This window comes from Acomys russatus, chromosome 19 (assembly GCF_903995435.1).
Source record: "Acomys russatus chromosome 19, mAcoRus1.1, whole genome shotgun sequence".
NCBI lineage: Eukaryota > Metazoa > Chordata > Mammalia > Rodentia > Muridae > Acomys > Acomys russatus.
The window spans coordinates 47,536,596-47,556,289 of record NC_067155.1 but is presented as its reverse complement, the minus strand read 5'-3'; the positions used below and the strand labels follow the sequence as shown (position 1 = coordinate 47,556,289).

At 50.3% G+C, this 19,694-nt stretch overlaps 1 protein-coding gene across 2 annotated transcripts in view; it reads left to right on the top strand.

Annotated features, from left to right (window-relative positions):
• The window catches only part of Adgrd1 (adhesion G protein-coupled receptor D1), a 114,155-nt gene that overhangs the window by 57,693 nt on the left and 36,768 nt on the right, over positions 1-19,694 (top strand). For both annotated transcript variants that reach the window (XM_051161408.1, XM_051161407.1), the window contains one exon: positions 14,897-14,970. In XM_051161408.1, the coding sequence (XP_051017365.1) occupies positions 14,897-14,970 (74 nt within the window). The remainder of the gene's footprint in view (positions 1-14,896; positions 14,971-19,694) is intronic.

The following is a 19,694-nucleotide window of genomic DNA, read 5'->3' as shown; positions in this document are numbered from 1 at the left end:
AAGTCACTGAGTCTTTGCCAACGGTTCCAATGACTAGCACTGTAGACGACCTGGCTTCATTGTAACAATGACAAACCACCCGTAGGTGCCGGGTAGGTTTAACCAATCACACTGTCAGGATTCCTCTAACCTCCCCCAGCCCTGTTCATCACCTGTCTGTCACCCAGCAATGGGTGCCCACTCTTGCATTTGGCGGCTCAAGGCCTCTTCTCCTCCAGAGAGGAACCAGGCTGCCGGCGACACCACGTCTATCCAGCAGGCGTGTTCTTTTCCTTCGTGCACAGAGGCCAGTGCCAGGGGCACAAATTGAATATTTGCATTCTGGAGTGGATGAGGCAGGTGCAGTCCCTGGGTCAGTCACCAAAGTGGTCCAATAATGTGAACCCCTTACCATTAGCACCCCCCCCCCAACGGAGCAGAGGTGATGGGCAGTCCTAGGACAAGAATACATGTGAGTGTTGAGGGTGACAGGTGAACTGGCCTTGATAGTGGAATTACAAAAAGACAAGTGTGAGCTGTACCTTCCAGCCCCGGGAGTACCCGCTCCATCTTCTGATTGCTGACTGTGCACGTAACACTGGCTGATGGTTAAATATCTCAGCACATGCGCATACATGCACACATATACGCAGGAACGGTGCTCAAGCTGAGACCTGGGGGCAAGCACTGGCCCCATGGTTCGGAATCCTGGAGATTTATGTTTGTTTACTTCTCGGAGACCCTTCAGGAAAGCTGCCAAGGCTGCACAGGAGTGCAAGACGCTGGGCTGGAGAGATGGCTCAGCTGTTACAGGCAAGGCTCACAACCAAAACTATAAGAATGCAAGTCTCTGGAAAATTGCAGGACCGTCCAGGGTGGAATCCTCGAGGTGTTCTGTGTAATGGGGCCTGTGTTCACAGACCATAGGTCAGACCCACCTTGCCGGATTAGGTCCTCATGAAGGCGGGAGCAACTGGAGCTGGCAGGCAGGAGCACTTCCTGTATGCTTCCTGCTCCTCTCTGGGTGACGGTGAGGAGGGGCCACCAGCCTGGTGATTCTGACAGGGTGGGGATAGGATCATAAAAGGCTCCCTGCCCGAAGCCCCTTCTTGCCACCCTTTTGGGACCTCCTGCAAACAGCCTCACTTTGACCACCTGCTTCAAGCCAGGGCTCTGCCCCAGAGGCTCTGACTTCCTCTCTGTTTTAAAATAGTGACTTGTTAGCAGATGTCCATTTGATTTCTTTATTTGGCTGGTTGGTCTTGATGTTTGCTCTCCCTTTAGAGTCTAGACTGATCTGAAATCTCATACTTGCTAGGTAGCCCAAGCTAGGCTTAAACTCGTAGCAATTCTCCTGCCTCTACTTTCTGAGTATTGTTGCATACCAACTGCCATGTCTGGCTTAGAGACCCAAGGCACCACATGCACATCGGCTTTATACATTCCACTGACATGGCAGGGCCTGACAAGGGGCCATGCCTACAGTGTGCCACTGGTCTGCTGTGTTGGGCTCGTTTCCACCTGGGGATATGACTTGAAGGGTTTGCCTTGCCAAGCATATCCAGCAGGTTGGTGCCTGGGTGAGGAGACGCACTTTTGTTCCTGCTGAGGTGGCTGAGTCCCATCTGCCATGCTCCTCTGGCAGTCTAGAGTAGGTGGGTGGGATGGGTCACTGGATGGGCACATGAGCTTCTCAGCACATCTGTCATCTGTCCTGCTGCACTGATAGCATCTTTCTCTTCTTCCTCTTCTCCCTTCCTGCTTCCTTCCCCTCCTCATTATCTTCCTCCTCCTCCTTTAACTAGCTCCCCACTCTTCCTCCCTCTTCCTCCTCATTCCTGCTAACCCCTCCTTCCCCCCAGGAACACGATCTGGAGTCACAGCTTTGATGTGTGGTTATGTATCTTAGGTCACACACAAGATAAGTATACATTATTCCTTCAGATCAGGGTGGAGTACAAGTCAATAGTTCCCATGTCCCATCAGCTTGGGGTGTGTTACTCAAACCGTTGAATAGATGTCTCTGATGATTCTTATGCTTGTGGGGACCTGTGACAACATGGGGACCTGCTCTCAGCAGCTATGTCATGATGTAATACTTACAACTGCCCCCCCCCCACCCCAAAGGCACACCTGGACCAGTTCTCCAGTATGGAGTAGACCCTGCCCCCATCGCAGGTCATGTGACCATCAAACAGGGCAGTGACAATTAGAGGCTAGCCTTATGGGGTTATAGATGGGAAAGTCGTTGAGTATCCCACAGCTGAATCTTGAGGTATTGCTGCATTAAGAGGGAGGATCCCTACCTTTTATTAGTTACTTTTCTCACTGCTGTGAACAGACACCTGGCAGAAGCAACTTAGAGGAAGCGGGTTTATTTTTGACTGCTCACATCTTTAAGGACCAGGAAGGACAGAACAGGCTGCATGCAGGGTTGGCCTACTAACCCGCAAGGCCTTTCAAACCCTTTACAGGTTTCTCAGTCTGTTCTGGCAGACACGCCCACCCCATGATGTTTCCCTAGCTGTCTTCCATGGGTCTACTGTGGTGAAGCACATGAGCCAAGGGTGCACATGGTCCCCCCAGGTGCACATGCCTTTTCTTTTTGCTGCTCTTCCACCCAGGATTTAAGGGGCCAGATCCTCAATCCATTCCACTGGTGACAACTGAAGCTATGCCCAGCCATATGCAGCCTCACATGGGACCAGTCAGACAGGGGATCAAGCCAGCCACCGTGTTTAACCCTCCATTCCCCAGAGTGTCTGACTAGAGTGTGGCCTTCCCTCACCCACTGCTCAGAACCCTGTCTGCACCCTGTCCATTCGGGGCTCCCTTCATTCGGCTGGAGCCTCAGCTGGCCTAGAGGGGGGCAAAGGGAGGGCGAGGGGCAGGAGAGAGGGCAGTCAAGGTGCAGAGACAGGGTGACATATGTCCTCGCTGTCCCAGGAACATCGAGAGTCCCTGCAAAGTTAGCGCTGAACATTTAACAAAACGCTGCTATCTGGACCCGCAATCCCCTCCTGCAGCCCTACAGGAAACATCAGGAGAACTGTGAGAGCCCCTTGGTAGCTGAGGGGTGGAGTTTGCTGGGACTCTGTCTTGGCCAAGAAACTCAGAACTAGGAGTAGAAGCCAGTCTTTAGGATCCTAGGGAAAGTGGAAATCTGCTTGCCAGCAACGGTGGGCACCGTACTGCCTCTTACAACGCACTCACCGACCAGGCAAATGCTACATATGAGAGCATCCCTCTGCCCTGCACACAGTGGGGGATGCGGGTCTGCTGGCCTCTATCACCCCGCCCCCTCCCCAGGAGAGGGAAAGAATCTTGTCCTGAGGTCAGGAGTTTGACACCGCTAAGTTCAGCTATGTGTGTGGAGCTGGTCACATTAGGTCCACCCTACAGGAGGACATTGTTGCCACATGGACACAGGGGTGCACTCAGGACAAAGTGAGCAAGAAGGGCTGCTGGGGCAGGCAGGGGGATAAGCAGGGGACAACTGTAAAGTGTTTGAATGGCCTTGAGGGTTTCAGACTAGCCCTGTCTGCTGTCTGATCTCCTCCAGATGGGGTTGGCTTGTTTGCTGAATGACAGAATGGAAACTTACACGGGTTTGACGCCTGGGACAAGGTTTTTGGTGTGTGTGTGTGTGTGTGTGTGTGTGTGTGTGTGTGTGTGTGTGTGGTTTGTTTGTTTGTTTGTTTTAGAAAGCAGAGCGTGATGGGATTGGTGGTTAGGCTCCCTCAGGCTTCCCCTGCAGCTTTGCTATGTAAGGTTCCTTGGCCTCCCACACAGATGGGTCCCTCCTACCTAAGAGACCATGTAGAAACATCCAGTTGCTGGGGTGGGATCACATGTCATCAAAGGCACTCTTAGTTTGGGTCATGGGAGGACAGATGTCTACCTGTTACCCACAATGCCTGCTCATTTGGTGTGGGATGCTAAGAAAGAATGTGGGCTCAGCCAGGCGAGGCATCTCTGAAGGTGTGGTGGCTGGCAGTCCTGGGTCCAAATTCCCCTGTCCCAGAGTTCATTTCTGCCCAGCCCATTGTGAAGCCGGTGGGAATGCTGGTCTTCTGTGGGTCCTCCACACTTGGGCTGCAGATGTGCATAAGGGCTGCCCACCTCTGTGGTATGAACACACGGCTTCCGGGGAGAGTTGGATGGGCGGGTAACATGCATGCCTTGAGGTTCAGATGGACAGGGTGGGGGCCCACCAGGCTCCATCTCAGCCAACATTCAGATCTGCAGCTTGTCCCACGATGATCATAGGTTGTGGAGCCAGCTGCTTTTTATAGTTCCCCTAAAAGGCTTGTGTGCTGAGAGACTGTCCCTTGTTTGAGGGCAGGCCCAGCCCTCTCTGTGTCCTGGGTTCCAGCTTTAGGACAGGTCTGGCTTTTCCTCATGCTCAGGGGGAAAAGTGGGGAAGAAAGGAGAAGGAGAGGCACAAGAAGACAGGCCACACATAGGGGACAAGTGAGGGATGAAGAGGCGAGCCACTGTGCCTTAGCTAGACCTTCTGTCAGACAGGGGTCAACTCCCTTGGTCTCTGACCTCAGTTTCCCCCATTGTTGGATGGAGCCTTTAGTGCTGCTTGAGCCCAGGACTGTAGGATGGCCACACCAAGTACCAACAACAGGACTCAGGCTGTGTGGCCATGAGGGTCCTGATGCCAGATGTGACCTTATGTCACCTACCTGGTCTCTCTTTCTTTAGATGGGCAGTGCCCATGTTTGCTTCATATTGATAAACTTGTCTCCCCAAATGCCTGCTTCCCTCTCATATTCTCACTGTCACCCCCGGAACGATGTGTTTAGTGTAATATTCTGGCTTGTATCGAGTCTACACCAAATGGCCTTGTAGATCAGAAGTGGTCCCCGATACCCCCTACCATGAGGCACAGTTAACGGGGCTGTGGGTGTCTCTGGCTAGCCATTAGGAGCAAGATGATTGTGTGCAGTTTGCCTGGGGGTGACAGAAGGGTATTCAGCGTGGCTGCAGGGATGAGGTAGGGGTAGGGTGGGGGTGGCGATCCTGGGAGGAGCCTCATAGGGGTTTCCTTGCTTGGATGGGAGGAGGACAGAGGATCAAAGCTCCCACCAGGACTGGCTGTCCTGTGGTGCCATTAGCAGGGAGGGGTCCCAAAGGCACCTACAGCCAGACCCATGATTGGAATCCAGGGGAGGAGGGAGGAGGGCTGTTACCAGGTGCAGATCCGGGCACTCAGCCTGAATAGTAGGATGACTGCTCCCCCCCCCCCCACACACACACCAAGTGTCACCCTGGGTGGCCAAGGAAATGGCCTCTGCTCTACCTCAGCTGGCTTTGTCCCTGTGGAGCTGAGCAAATGTGTTCCCTTTTCAGAGTGTTGGAAAATGTGTCCGAGACAGGAGATTCCAGAACTGTGTGCAGGAAGCTGGGGGTTTGGCACGCCCCAGGCAGAACAATGGGCTTGCTGCCCACTGGTGGCCCATAGAGAGCAGATGTCCACATCTTCTGAATGGAAGTTGCCATTATCACCTGCACAGTCTCCATCAAGGCAACTATAGCTAGGAGGTGCGGTTAGCTTGTGTCCTTGCAAGTTTCCAAGCTCTCTGTTTTTCACTTCTTGGGTCCTGTTGGTGTCTTCTCTCTCATTTTCATCCCTCTTTTACCACCCTCCTTTCTGGTTGTGTGTCTGGACAGGAAGGTATCTGATGTCTAAGTGTCAGAGGTGGGGTGGGGGCAGAATTGCATTACACAGCAGGGCAGGGCTCTGAGACACCTGCTCTTCCCCCTCCCCCCGATTTAAGTCCGGGGCACAGTTTGAATTGTGAGGTTGGTACCCTGCTGTACCATGCTGGAGGCTGGTGCTACAGACTGTACGGTCATTTCCCAATGAACAACACCATAGCTTTGTTAGAGCGGGGTGATAGCCCCCAAGTCATTTCCCCTTTTCTGGCTGCTTTCTTTGGGATCACACCTGCTCCCCCAGGAGGCCAGTGGGGTGGCTGATGCTGGCTGAGCCCAGGGAACCCCAAGGGGCTTGCCCCTTCATTCACCTGAGCTTATTTAGGCACTCCACTGTCTGAGCCATTGCTAGCAATAAGTGTTTTTCTTTTTCTCTTTCTTCCTTTCTTTTTTCTTTTTTTCTTTTCTTTTCTTTCTTTTCTTTCTTTCTTTTTTTTTTTTTTTGGATGTATTTCTTTGTTCAGGCTGTTTAATTCTGCTAAAGTGCTCTGCTGAGAAGGGAAATGTGCCTCTCAAGTAAAAGCCTTTTCACGGAGCACCACAGTGCTTTGGAAAGGACCTGAAGTGGTTTTTGTGCCCTGGGAGTGGCAGGTGATGTCCCAGAAGCAATCAGCCATAACCCCATGGTAACCCCATAAATAGGACTGCTTTTCTGACTTTTAGTGGTCATTAAAGTGGATAAATAAAACATCACCCTTTTCCGGGGACATGGAGCCCAGACCCACCTCACAGTGGGAGGCGAGTATCTGTGTACTATCCACAGCGGGTCTCGCTGCTATGTGGCACTTAGTTTGGGGGAAGGGGGACCCACAGGTCACAAGTAGCAATGAGTTCAGTTTTTGACATGTTTCTTTTCCTACTAATTAAATCTGACTGTTTTATATATACATGTGTGTGTTATACATAATATTATGTTCTATATCTTATATACGACGGTATATTATATGTACACGTATGTCATGTGTGTGAAATGCGTGTTGACCACTTCGACTCCCTTTACCTTCTCCCAAATCTCTGCTGTCCAATTCTATCTGTACAGTTACTTAAATAATTTTTTCTCGCTTTTGTATCTATTTGTTCTGTGGCCCGTTGAGCTTAAACTATGACCACTGATTTGGAAACATCTGTTGGAGCCGAGTGGGCACACAAGTGAAGATGGTGACCACCCTCCTCCCCCAACCCTAGTTTCCAGGCTACGTCAATAGCAGTTAGAGGGAAGGTGCCATGCCCTCCCCTCCCGTCCCTGACTGATTGTAGACTGGGCTGTGCTGGCCCCGGGCAGATGACTGTGTTTGTGAATTCATGACTACACAATGGCTGTCAAACCTATGGGGTGGCATTTCACACCTGTACCCTATCTTCTGGTTCTTACATACTCTCGGCCTCCCCGCTTCTGCAATGTTACCTGAGCCCCACATCTGAGGAGATGATGTAAATATCTTGTGAAGGACTGGTCCCTCAACTTCACTTACTCTGAGCATCTTGGGCAGCCATGAGTCTGTATTTACCACCATTCATGCATCCAGGTCTGGGGCCATGGCAATTGCACCTAGGTTTAGTTTTGCTGGAGTGCCTAACACCGCTCTGTGGAGCATCTGTGTTTGCACATCAACACCACCAGGTGTAGCAGTTTGTACCAGTAAAAAACACTTTGTACCTCTTCAGTTTCCTATGAGCTTGGTGCTTTTTGCACACAGATCTCCATGCACCATTCGTTCCTAGTGACCCTTGCTAGGACAGCTCTCCTCTGTGGAAACCTGCAGGCCCTGGGGATGCTTCAACTGTACCCCCAAAGACATAAAAACCCAAAGGCAGAAAACAAACAGAAACCACACACATTTAAAGTCTGTTGTATCTGTGCTGCAGATTATCGCTCCTCGGAAGACTAGGAATGTGCCTCTTACCCAGAATCCCCCGAGGCCCCCCTTTTCAGCCATCTCCATCTCCAAATCCCCCACATTCATCCTAAAGTGGCTCAGGACCTCTGTAGTGCTGCTGCAAGCAATTTTCTAGAGCATTCTGGGGTTGAACTGCTATGGTCTGGCTGGGCATTATTTTGTTATGTCATCTGCTGCCAGCTAAGTCAGTTTTACCCATCAAGTGAGACCAGGGTCTCCGGAGAACCCCACCCACTGCACTGTAAGTCAGTGGTTTCCAGGCTGGTGTTCCTCAGGCTGTGCTGCTTGGTGGATAGTTCGTTCCCAGTTCTTTGTAGCTTTCTTGACTACTCATTTGGTCATCACCGTGCTGAGAACAGGTAGAACGTGCTGTGAGGTCTTGGGCCATGCCCTCCGGGCAGCTAGTCATTTGATTCTCAGGGACTCAACTGGAATCTGCCCATGTCTTTTCGCCATCTCTACCACCTGGAAATTGTCCTTGCTAGAAACGGGGTGTCAGTGAGCCACCTTTCCAGCAACCTCCCTTCTCCACCTGCTCATCATGGCTGTACGCCATCCTGGTGCTTGGGCTTCTGGGGGCAAAATTCCCAAATTGCCACGATGGATGGGTAACTGCTCTGACACCATCGACTCCCGATCATCACTGGTTTCCATCCCGTTTCTAACCCGTCGAGATGTCATTTGATTTCTTAAGGTATGTGTGAGTGTGCGTGTGTGTGTGTGTGTGTGTGTGTGTGTGTATGTGTGTGCCCACGTGTGCATATGAGTATATGTGTGAGTGAGTGTATGATTGTATGTGAATGAGTTTGTGAGTGTGTGAGTATGGGTGTGTATGACTGTGTGAGTGTGTGTGTGTGTATGTGTGTATGACTGTGTGAGTGTGTGTGTGTAAATGAGTGTGTGAGTATGGGTGTGTATGACTGTGTGAGTGTGTGTGTGTGTATGACTGTGTGAGTGTGTGTGTGTAAATGAGTGTGTGAGTATGGGTGTGTATGACTGTGTGAGTGTGTGTGTGTAAATGAGTGTGTGAGTATGGGTGTGTATGACTGTGTGAGTGTGTGTGTGTAAATGAGTGTGTGAGTATGGGTGTGTATGTGTGTGTGAGGGCGTGTGAGTATGAATGCGTGGGTGAATGTGTGTATGAGTTGAGCGGGTGTATGAGTGTGTGTGTGTATGTATATGTGTGAGGATGTGTGTGTATATGTGTTAGTGTGTGTTTGTGTGTGTGTATATGTGAGTGTGTGTGTGTATATAATTGATTTGTGGAAGAAACGACCGTGAAGGACTTAGAAGTGGAAGGACGCCCTGCATGTTCACCTGAGCCTTACCTGGGCTTGTCTGGCTCCTCCTGGCTCTGTTCCCCTGGCCCCTGAGCTCTTACATAGCGCTGCACTGCAGCCTGAATACTGACGAGGCTTCAAGACCTCATTCTTCCCACTGAAGTGTAAATGTTGTCTGGCGCGGACGCCTCAGTTCCCTCCCTGTGGATATTGGCTGGTTCTGAACGTTTTGTGGCTATTAAGCAAATTTGTTTCAGTAGTTATGATAGCCTCACCTACGAGAGACAGTTCCCTGGCAGGGCCGGTCATATCTGCTAGTCCCTTGTTAATTAGTGAGTGACATTATGCCGTCCTCCTTGTGTCCGTAAGGGAGTCTGCATGCACTTTTTAACTGGGAGCCCTTCATCAAGAGGAGGATCTCAGAAGCAAGCTGTCTGTTTTCTTAATCTCTCTCTCTCTCTTTCTCCCTCTCTCTCTCTCTGTCTCTGTCTCTGTCTCTCTCTCTGTGTGTGTGTGTGTGTATGTGTTCGTCCCAGGGAAACTGGGATTGAGCTGTGATGTTTATAAGCTTATAAAATACAGTAGCAGATGGGGGAATAAGAAACAAGGACAAAGCTGGGGAGTAGCTCAAGGGGGAAAGTACTTGCCGAGCAAGGAGGAGAATGAGTTCAATTCCCAGCACCCACTTGAAAATGGCGCAGTGGCACTTACCTGTCATTCCAGCAGAAACAGGCACGTCCCTGTTGAGCTCTGACCAGACTGCCTAGCCTACTGAGTGAGCTCCGGGCTAGTGAGAATCTTTACTTCAAAGGAACGAGGTGGACAATAGCTGAGGATGACACCTGAGGTTGGCCTCTGGCCTCTATAGGTATCCACACAAGTGCATGCACACATGCACGTGTGAGTACACACACACACACACACACACACACACACACACACACACACACAATGCTCAGAAATAGGTAGCACTGCAGCCCACTAAATATAAACACACCAGCGCCTTTCTATGGAAACAGCGCTTTCATAGGGCATATTCGAGGGTGCACAGTCACCACGACCCACCACCGCCAGCTACAGAATCAGCTGCAGGAGATGGGGATGTCACAGTCTTGTAAGCCAGCATCATCATTTCCACAGACATGAGGGGTCAGTCAAATCCCTGAGGCTCATTAGCCAGTCAGCCTCGGGCTAGTGAACTACCATAACAAGATGGATAGCTCTTGAGATTGACTTTAGACTCCTACATGCTTGCCCACACACACATGCTCGCATGGGGGTGGAGGGAACAGTTTGAGTAGCTCAGGTCAGGTCGAATAAAGAACATCTTCATGATGCTCAACACAGGAGAATCCAGGGGCAGGAAGGATGAGGATGGGCAGGGCAGGTGAGTGGTCCAGGCTTTACTTCATCTCACCTTGTATTGTAGCAGAGAGACATCAGAAGGAGAGTTGTGCATCTTGGGAAAGTCTAACTAGACACCTTGAGAACAAAACCCATCAATACACATAGTCCTTGAACAAAGACCTCTGGGAAGGAAAATAGCCCAGCAACCTCCATCCTATGGGTCTGACCTACACCTGATTCTGTCCCTTGGTAGACTGGGTTGGCATCTGTGGCAAAGAGGAAGAGACAGGTCGGAGCGTGCAGAAGCACCAGCAAGCACGCATAGTAAGAGTGCGTGAGTGAGTGTTAGTGTTCATTGGTGAATTGGGCAAGACTGTCCTTCTGTCCCCAGAAATATAGGAGATGGTGGCAAGTGCTAAATAGACAGACTTAGGGCCATACTGTCACCCTGAGCAAAAGTGGTTCTGTTAGCAAGAACTGGGAAATGAACACTGATCAGATGCCACAAGGGTTTGTTAGAGTCACCTGAGGGGAGCCTGGGGATGGGGGAGGGGTGCTCCCTTTTCATCCCATTATCCCAATCTACACCCAAGGTACCTTCCGATTCTTCTGTAGCTCTGTAGCTGTGTTTGGGGCATATAATAGTGCATAGCTGGGGTTCCCATGGGGACCCATGGAGAGCAGGGGGACTGTCCAGTTCTCATGGGGCTCTGTGTATGCAACTTACAGGTTTGGTAATGGGCGCTGAGTGGAATGGGGTAATTGTGAGGGAGGGGCCTGCTCTGGGGCTTGGAAACCTTGGGGGATGGTAAGATCTAGTGGACACAAGAGTGTGCAGAGATAAGAGGGAGGGGGAAACACAACAGTGGATGACACCCCTGGAGGAGCCTGGGGGCTTCTGGGAGGATGGGCTCTGCAGGAGGGCCAGAAGGAGTATGCCGCCCAGGCAGCTGCATCTCGATGGGCAAGCTTGGAAGGGATGTGTGTGTGTCGGGGGGGGGGGGCAGTCTGGATGATGTGTAGGTGGATGAGCAAGGGTGAGGGGTATGTGGTAGGATGCTGGGGTGGGGGGGGGGATGAGGTGTTGGGAGTGTGGACAGATGGGATGGGTAGATGGATGAATGAACCAATGAGTGAGTGGACGGGAGTTAGATGGAATAGTGAAGTGGACAGGCAGGGGGAGAGGTAGGAGATGGTCAGGCGGGGGTAGTAGGAAGTGGGGAAATGGGATGGGAGGGGTTGGTGATGAGAAGGTAGTAGGCTGGTAGAGGAGACGGAGAATGGGTGAGCAGATGGGTGGGTAGGGAAGGTAGATGGATGGGTGGACAGACAGGTAGGTAGATGGGACAGGTGGACAGGGTCGGCTCAGCTAAAGCAGAGGGCAGCACTGCGAAGGGAAGGTGGACTTCATCCCTCAGGTGTCTATGTTCCATCTTGCCCATGAGGTTCTTAAGCGTGTGATAGGACTGGATCTGTGCTGTGAAAAGAAGGAGGCTGAGGCCCACACATAAACTGTTGCTAAGGAGAAATGCAAATGCATGTGTGGGGCTGTGTGTGTTCCCTGGTCAGCCCAAAGCCTGGACAGAGTTGATGCCCCAGAGTATAAGTGCACTTGGGGCCAGCAAGACCAGAGTTGATGCCCCAGAGTATAAGTGCACTTGGGGCCAGCAAGACCAGAGAGCCAATAATAGTCAGGCAGTAAACACGTAGATGGTGGGTATGGGAAAGCAGGGCAGTTGAGTACAAGGCATGGGCAGGGTGTTGCCTAGCTTGGCTTTTCCCTTCTGCCCCCCATGGTGACCTACACCATTGGCCTGCCCTCAGATCCTGTGATGGGAACCCACCCAACTGCCCCTTCTTGGTGCTGACTCAGAGGCTCCACCAGTCTTCCAGGATAGGGCTTTGCTGGGCTAGGAAGGGCTATCCAAAGATTCTCCTGGGCTATGAAGAGCTATCCAAAGATTCTCTGAAGCCAGAGGACATCAGGCCTGTCTTTTTTTTTTTTTTTTTTTTTTTTTTTTAACATGTATTTATTTATTATGCATATGGTATACACATGCAGGCCAGAAGAGGGCACCAGATCTCATTCTAGATGGTTGTGAGCCACCATGTGGTTGCCGGGAATTGAACTCAGTGCTCTTAACCTCTGAGCTCTCTCTCTAGCCCCCATCAGGCCTATCTTATGGGACCCTTTGCCATTCAGAGCTGGGCCTGGGTTGTTAGGAAGAAGCTGATGGGAGGGGAAGAAGCAGCAAGGGTAGCTTGGGACCTCAGCCAGGCTCTGCCTGTGTCTGGCTCTGTGCTGGGGATGTGGCTATTTTGGTCTGTGATGCTGCCTTGCTGAGGGTCAGAATTAAGGACCATGGTGCCATCTGCCTTCTGGTTGGGGGACAGTGATGAGGAAGTGTCTCCCAATTTCTTTATCAGCAAGGCCACATCCTAAGACACAAAGTAAACACGTATCTGAACAAGGGGTGTCAAGGGAACTTTTCAGATATATTTCCCTCCCTTTCATGTTCAGAAGCCCACACTTTGCTGTACACAGCAGGTGACGAGTAATTGGCTGCTTAATCCCATCCGGAAGCTCATTCCAGAGGTGGAGGGGACCTGAGGAATCATGGGAGCTATTCTGCAGCCTCCTTTGCAGCACTGGGCAGACAGCAGGGCATCTGGGGGAATAATTAGGCTTGTGTGGGATGGTGCAGGGGATTCTCTGCTAGTTCCATCATAGAGACCCTGCCAGGCCCTTCCAGATGCCCAGCACCCTGCTGCCCCGAGGAAATAGTTTTTCTCTCCAGCCCAGGAATCTGGGAGTTAGATGTGCTGTTGGCCTCCCACGGTCCTCAGCAAGTAGAACATGGGCTGTGTGAGGTGACTCACCTTTTCTTTGGCATAGCCACATTCCCATATGTCATAATCTCTCTGGCAACTTCTCCTTCTCCTTCTCCTTCTCCTTCTCCTTCTTCTTCTTCTTCTTCTTCTTCTTCCTATTCTTCCCCCTCCTCCCCTTCCCCCTCTTCCCTCCCCCCCTCCTCTTTTTCCTCTTCTTCTTTTAAAGCAGGTCAATTTTCCCAGCCAAAGATCAGAGCCTGAGGACCAGCTGGGCAGGGACTTCCTAGTCAGGCCTGTGACCTTGGCCCCAGACCTAAGATAGCCAGTTTACCCCTCCCTTACAGACCACACACACATGGCTTTTTTGCACAGTGGCCAGCTGTACTTTTTCTTTGAAGGGTGAATTAACTCTGGTCTCTGGGAATGCAAGGGGCAGAAGTAAGCCACCCAGGAGAAGACAGTCGTCTGGCCAGCTCCCTGAATCCTGTGTCTCTTGTGGCATAGCGGGGCTGCAGCTGGCTTCCTTTGGCCACCTGCTTGCCTAAAATACTTCTAAGTGACCCAGGGTGACACAGAAATGTACCTCTTAGATATTTCTATGTAATATGGGTCCAGAGGAGATATCAAACATGGGGCTCCTGTCACCAGGGTTGTCCTTCTAACTTCCAGCTCCGTGTTACTGCATCCACCCTCCATGGGCTCCTCTGCATGCTCTGCCTCCCCCGACATCTCCATCACTGCGTACCCAGCACCTGTTTAATGCCAAGTGTGGATCCAGGCATGGAGCACTCTGGGTTCGTTTTGTGTTAGACCTTCCCTCTGAGTGTCTCGTAGCCATGTGGTACCTGGGCAGGCGGATGATACAAAAACCCTCTCTGTCCCATTCTGAGGCAAGTGGTCCTGACTCCAGGTTCCCGTGCCGCTCCTCAGAGCTCTTCTTTCTTCAGAGTCAGACACTCAGAGGCACTCTGTAATTGCCTCACTCACCCATGCAGGCTGTTCATGAGCTGATAAGAGCACTGGATTTTGGGAAGCTGTAGAGGGGCGTGGTTTAGAATTAGCTGGTCTCTTTGCTTCTCCAGCTTTGTCACAGGCCGCCTCCCCCTCTCCCAGATGTTCAGGATGTGAGACTTTTTTTGGAGGGGGGGATATTTTTTTTAATGGGGCTAGAGGGATGGCTCCACCGTTTAGAATATGTGCTATTCTTGTAGCAGACCCAAGTTCAGTTCCCAGCACCAAATATCAGGTGGCTCACAGGCAACTGTTATTAACTCCAGGGGAGATCTAGTGCCCACTTCTGACCTCTGTGGGCATCACACGCACATGCATGTATACACAGATGCACATAGAGACACGTACGCATACATTTTAAAGTATAAAACTCTTTTAAACAATGAATTAATTAAAAAACACTTTAAAATGTGTGTAGATGGATGCAGGCATGTGTGTGCCATGACACGTGTGTGAAGGCCCGAGGCAGCTTCCAGGACTCAGGTCTCGCCTTCTGTCTGGTTGCAGCAGGCTCTCTCTTACTTTGAGACTATGCAACATACCCAGGCTAGCTGGCCCACACCTTCCTTCCAACTTTCTTGTCTTCATTACCCATCTTGCCATAGGGGTCCTGGGATTACAGATGTGTACCACCAAACCATCTTGTTTTTAATTTGGGTGTAGAGATTGAGCTCAGGTCATCAGGTCATCCTGCATAGCAAGTGGCTTTTAATGGGTTGAGCCCTTGCCTCAGCCCCTGTGAGGGACCCTGTCCCCACTCCACGACATATGCTTGGCTTTTCCTGCTGTGTCATGGATATATTCTATTTCCTTTACTTTCAGACCGATAAGCAGTACATCGATGCCACCAATGAGAGCAACCGCCTCTTCCTGTATTGTGCCTTCCTTAACTTCAGGTACTGTCAGTGTGGGGGCCTACCTGGGACAAAAGGGGGAAGTGGGGAAGATGAGAATACAACAAGATGTCCAGTGGCTCAAGGTATCCATCCCAGGCCGGTCTCACATCACTCAGGGCAGGGTCATTGTCACCTATTCACAAAGCCAACGTGTTTGCATGAGCATGCATGAGGCAAGACCTGATTGGGCATGACGGGAGGTTGCACAGATTTAAAATTCTTTTAAAGTCCTTAGACCCAGACCATCAGGGACACCCTGAGGCACATGGGACTGCCCCTCTGCCTTCTATCATGAAGGTCTTGAGGGAAAGCTGGGCCTTGGGGCTTCGGGAAACAGCAACTACTGGCTATGGTATCAAAATCTTAGTATGAGTCTAGCAAGATGGCTCAGTGGGTAAAGGTGTCAGCCACTAAGTCTCATTATCCAACTTTGAGCCCCAGGACCCCATGGTAGTAGGAAAGATCAAACTCCTCTGGAGTTGGCATGTGCACGTATACTAACTCCCAAATAAGTAAACAAACAAATAAATTTAACAAAAACATCTCTCTGTTTGATGTTTAGTGCTGAGGTTAATGTCCAGAAATGGTTCCCAGAGACTCAAATACCTGGACTAAGTCACAGGTGACAGACTTAGGTCTGTCATTTGCCAAAGGAGGAAGTAAAAAGAGCCGGGCGTGGTGGCGCATGCCTTTAATCCCAGCACTCAGGAGGCAGAGGCAGGCAGATCGCTGTGAGTTCGAGGCCAGCCTGGACTACAAAGTGAGTCCAGGACAGCCAAGGCTACACAGAGAAACCCTGTCTCGAAAAACGAAAAAACAAAACAAACAAACAAAAAAAAAAAAAAAAAAAAAAAAAAGAGGAAGTAAAAAATGGCTAGCAGATACAGAAATCAAAGAAAAGCGACCCAACATCCCAATCGTTGGGAAAATGCAAATAAGATCACATGAGGACAGCTCTCCATTGCAGTAGGAATGGCTGTTATAAATGCAATGAGATTTTGTGGGTGAGGACCTCAGGGGTGATGGGTGCAATGCAAGGAGCACAGATAAAAGTGGGTGATGAGCTCAAACTGAAAAAAAGGAGTTACAGCAGCTTCTGAAAGCTGAGGAGAATGTGCCAGGCAACGAGACTGGACAGAATGAACTCTGTGAAAAAAAAAAAAAAGAATTAAGCCTGGCCAGACAACGGAGTGACTGCTGAGAGCCCAGACCCAAGTCAGTGTTCCTGAAGCCTTCGTGAAGCCATCCACCAGGTGGAAGTCAATTGAGGGGGAACCCGTACCCACATGAGTCCCATGTAAACATACCTCACTCACTTGCTTTACACAGCCACCTGCAGCTTGTGGGGAACACCTCATTGACACCCTAAGGCAATGCCAGGAGAGTTTCTGGGGGACCGACCGGGGACCATTTTTCTATGACCTTCAAGGAGAAAGGACCAAGCAACAAGTCACGGGGCTGGCTCTAGAGATGATAAATCGGAGGAAGTGTTTGTTGGTATTTATAGCAAGCTGCCACGGAGAGATAGCAGTAGCGTCCAAGGGAATCTTGGGAAAGCCAGAAGGATAAACCAGTGTTAAGAGGGCCACACTCACAGCCCTGGAATGGTGTCACTCCTGACCACCATCGGACACATTAGTGAGACGTCCCTCAGATTCCAATAACGCAAGAAGGAGATTGTAACAGCCAGTGGGATGCTGGGTGCCCAGCGGTCGGGACTCTTGTCTAGAGGATAATTGCTAGTCGGGTAACCCTGGCCTCTTCTCGTTTCTGCAAAAAATCAAACCTGAGAGGGAACTCTCGTGTCGCTGACCTTTGTTTGACCACCACAGTTCAGTCAGCCACAAGATGAAAGAAGATTTATGAGTTTCTTTCTGGCGCCGGAGAGGTGGCTCAGTCCGTTAAATATTCGCTGTGCTAGCACAGGGCCCTAAGTTTGATTCCCCAGAACCCCATGTGAAAAGGCAGACATGGGGAAATGTGCTTGCAGTCCTAGTTCTGGGAGTCAGACACAGGAGGATGCCTGGGGCTGGGAGGCAGCCAGTCTAGCCTAATTGGTGAGCGCTGGGCCAGTGAGAGAGCCTGTCAAAAAATAAAAAGGTGGGCTGGTACCCGAGGGACGACACCCAAGGCTGATCTCTGGCCTTCACGCATGTATGCATGTATGTGTACCTGTACACACACACACACACACATGCAATGGGACACATGCATGTGTGCAACACACACACACACACACACACAGATTTCTTTTCACTCCTTGTTACCAAATGAGCTACTTGACTAAAAAAAAAAAAAAAATGGACAAGAACAACATGAGAGAGGAAAGGGTTCATTTGGCTCACATGTTAGAGTCCATCATGGAGGGTTGCCATGAAATGGAACTGAAACAGACACCATGGAGGAACACTGCTTACTCCCCATGGCTTGCTCACTTAACCCTTCTTGTACCAACCAGGCCCACCTGACTAGGGGATGGTCCCACCCACAGTGGGAAGGGCCCGCCCGCATCCATTAGCAATTAGGGAAATGCCTCACAACTGTGGCCACAGGCCAATCTGATGGAGGAGGCTGTTCTTCAGCCGAGGTTCCCTCTTCCCAGATGGCTCTGGGTTGTGTCAGGTTGACAGCTGAAACGAAGTACACCAGACACCAGACACTGGACACCAGACACCAGACAACAATGCTGGCCGGGGAGTGGAGAGAGGGGGCAGTGTGAGTCAGCGCAGCCATTGTGGAAATCGGTACAGAGGTTCCTCAGGAAAAGAAATCAGACCCGCTGCTGGTACACATCCAAAGGAAGTGAAGTCAATGTGCCAGAGAGAATGTTTTCCCAGTACTGCATACAATAGCCACAATGTGGTACCAGCCTACACTGATGTGCATACACAGTGGGATTCCCTTTAGCTCAGCCGGCCATACCACAAGCATCCAGCCAGACCAGTTTTCAAATGATTACTTACTATATATTCAGGAAAATTCAGTTTGACAGCATAGGTCTCTTAGTTCTGATAAGTGAACACAGCTGTGCAATCACGTGACCGAGATCTAGGCCAATGCCATCAACTTCAAAGGCACGTCCATGCACCTGGAGGTCAAAGGGCAACTCTAGGAGTCAGTTCTCTTTCTACTATGTGCGTCCCAGGGAGGGAACTCAGGTTGTCCAGCTTGTCAGCAAGTGTCTTTACCTGCTGAGCCATCTCACCAGCCCCTTAGTTCATTCTGAAGGGAGCTGCTTAATTTCCAAACAGTTGGAAATTTTCTAAGAGACCTTTCCACTGTTGATTTATAATTAAATAGCTTATGATCTTAAAAGGTACTTTCTACGGCCTCAGTTTTTTTTGAAAAATGTGCTTAAGATTGTTGATACAACCCATAATATTTCTTGGGGAACAATGCATCTGTGGCGGGAGTTCTATAAATGTCAGCAAGGCCACGGTAAGTGGCAGTTATGCACAGGTCTTCTGGAACCCTGCTAATATTCTGCCAACTTGTCCTGCCAGTCACACTCAGGCTGTGGGGCCCATGGGTTTCATGGTAGATAGCCAACCAATTATGGACCTGAAATGTTTGAGTTGGGGAGAATTATACCTGTAATGAGCATGCGCAGACTTCTTTCCTGCCGTTATTCTCTCTGCAGTGTAACTGTCTGCACATGCCATTCCCACGTCATCTGGAGACACTGTAAGAGGGCGTGGAGATGCTCTGTGCAAACTTCGGACCACTTTAAATACTTAAGCTTCTATGGCGTTCACTATCTGCAAGGGGTCCTGGAAGCAAGGGCGAGGAGAAGCTGGGCTCAAAGACACAAGCCAGTAAGGCAGGAAGGTAGCAAGATCAAAGCCAGCCAAAGCTACAGAGTGACTTCAAGGCTGCTAGCCCAGGCAGCTCAGGGAGACCCTGTCTCAAAATAAAAAGTCAAACGGGAGATGAGGACGTGGCTTAGTGGTAGACAACTTGCCTGGCGTGCATGAGGCCCTGGGTTCAGTCTGAGAGCTAGTGTGAACAAGACTTTAAAAGGGGGTGTGAGATGAGAGGAGGCATGTGGATTCTCCAGTGATGAAGGCCTGCCGTAATCGCTGGCGTCCGTGTTACATCCTTCCTTACCCTGGACCACACATGTTATTCATAGGCCCATGGCATCTCATTTAGATGTGACTCTGCTGCTCCTTTTAAAATTAGTTTTTTTAAAATTATTTTTAAGTAGGTGTGTGTGTGTGTGTGTGTGTGTGTGTGTGTGTGTGTGTGTGTGTGTGTGCACGCACATGAGAGCAGCTGCCCACAGAAGCCAGAGATATTGGATCTCCTGGAGCTGGAATTAACAGGTGGTTGTGAGCCTCCCAGTGTGGGTGCTGGGAACAGAACTGGGGTGCTCTTAATTCCCAAGCTGTGTCTCTCGAGCTCTCCTCTACCCTTTGGATTAGTACCATCTGGTTCCGTGTCTTCACCCATCATCTGTCTTTCACCCTATTTTACTAAAGGTGGGGCTTTAAGACTAGCTTTCATTTGCTTGTTCAGACAACTTACATTTCATGCTCTTGTTGACATGATTGGGTAAAAGTCCACTGTGTTCCTCGACATCGTCTTATTTGCTGAGTGTGTGTGTGTGTGTGTGTGTGTGTGTGTGTGTGTGTGTATCTGTCTGCATCTGTGTGTGTCTGTCTGTCTGTGTGTGTGCATCTCTGTGTGTGTGTGTCTGTCTGTCTGTCTGGGTGTGCATCTCT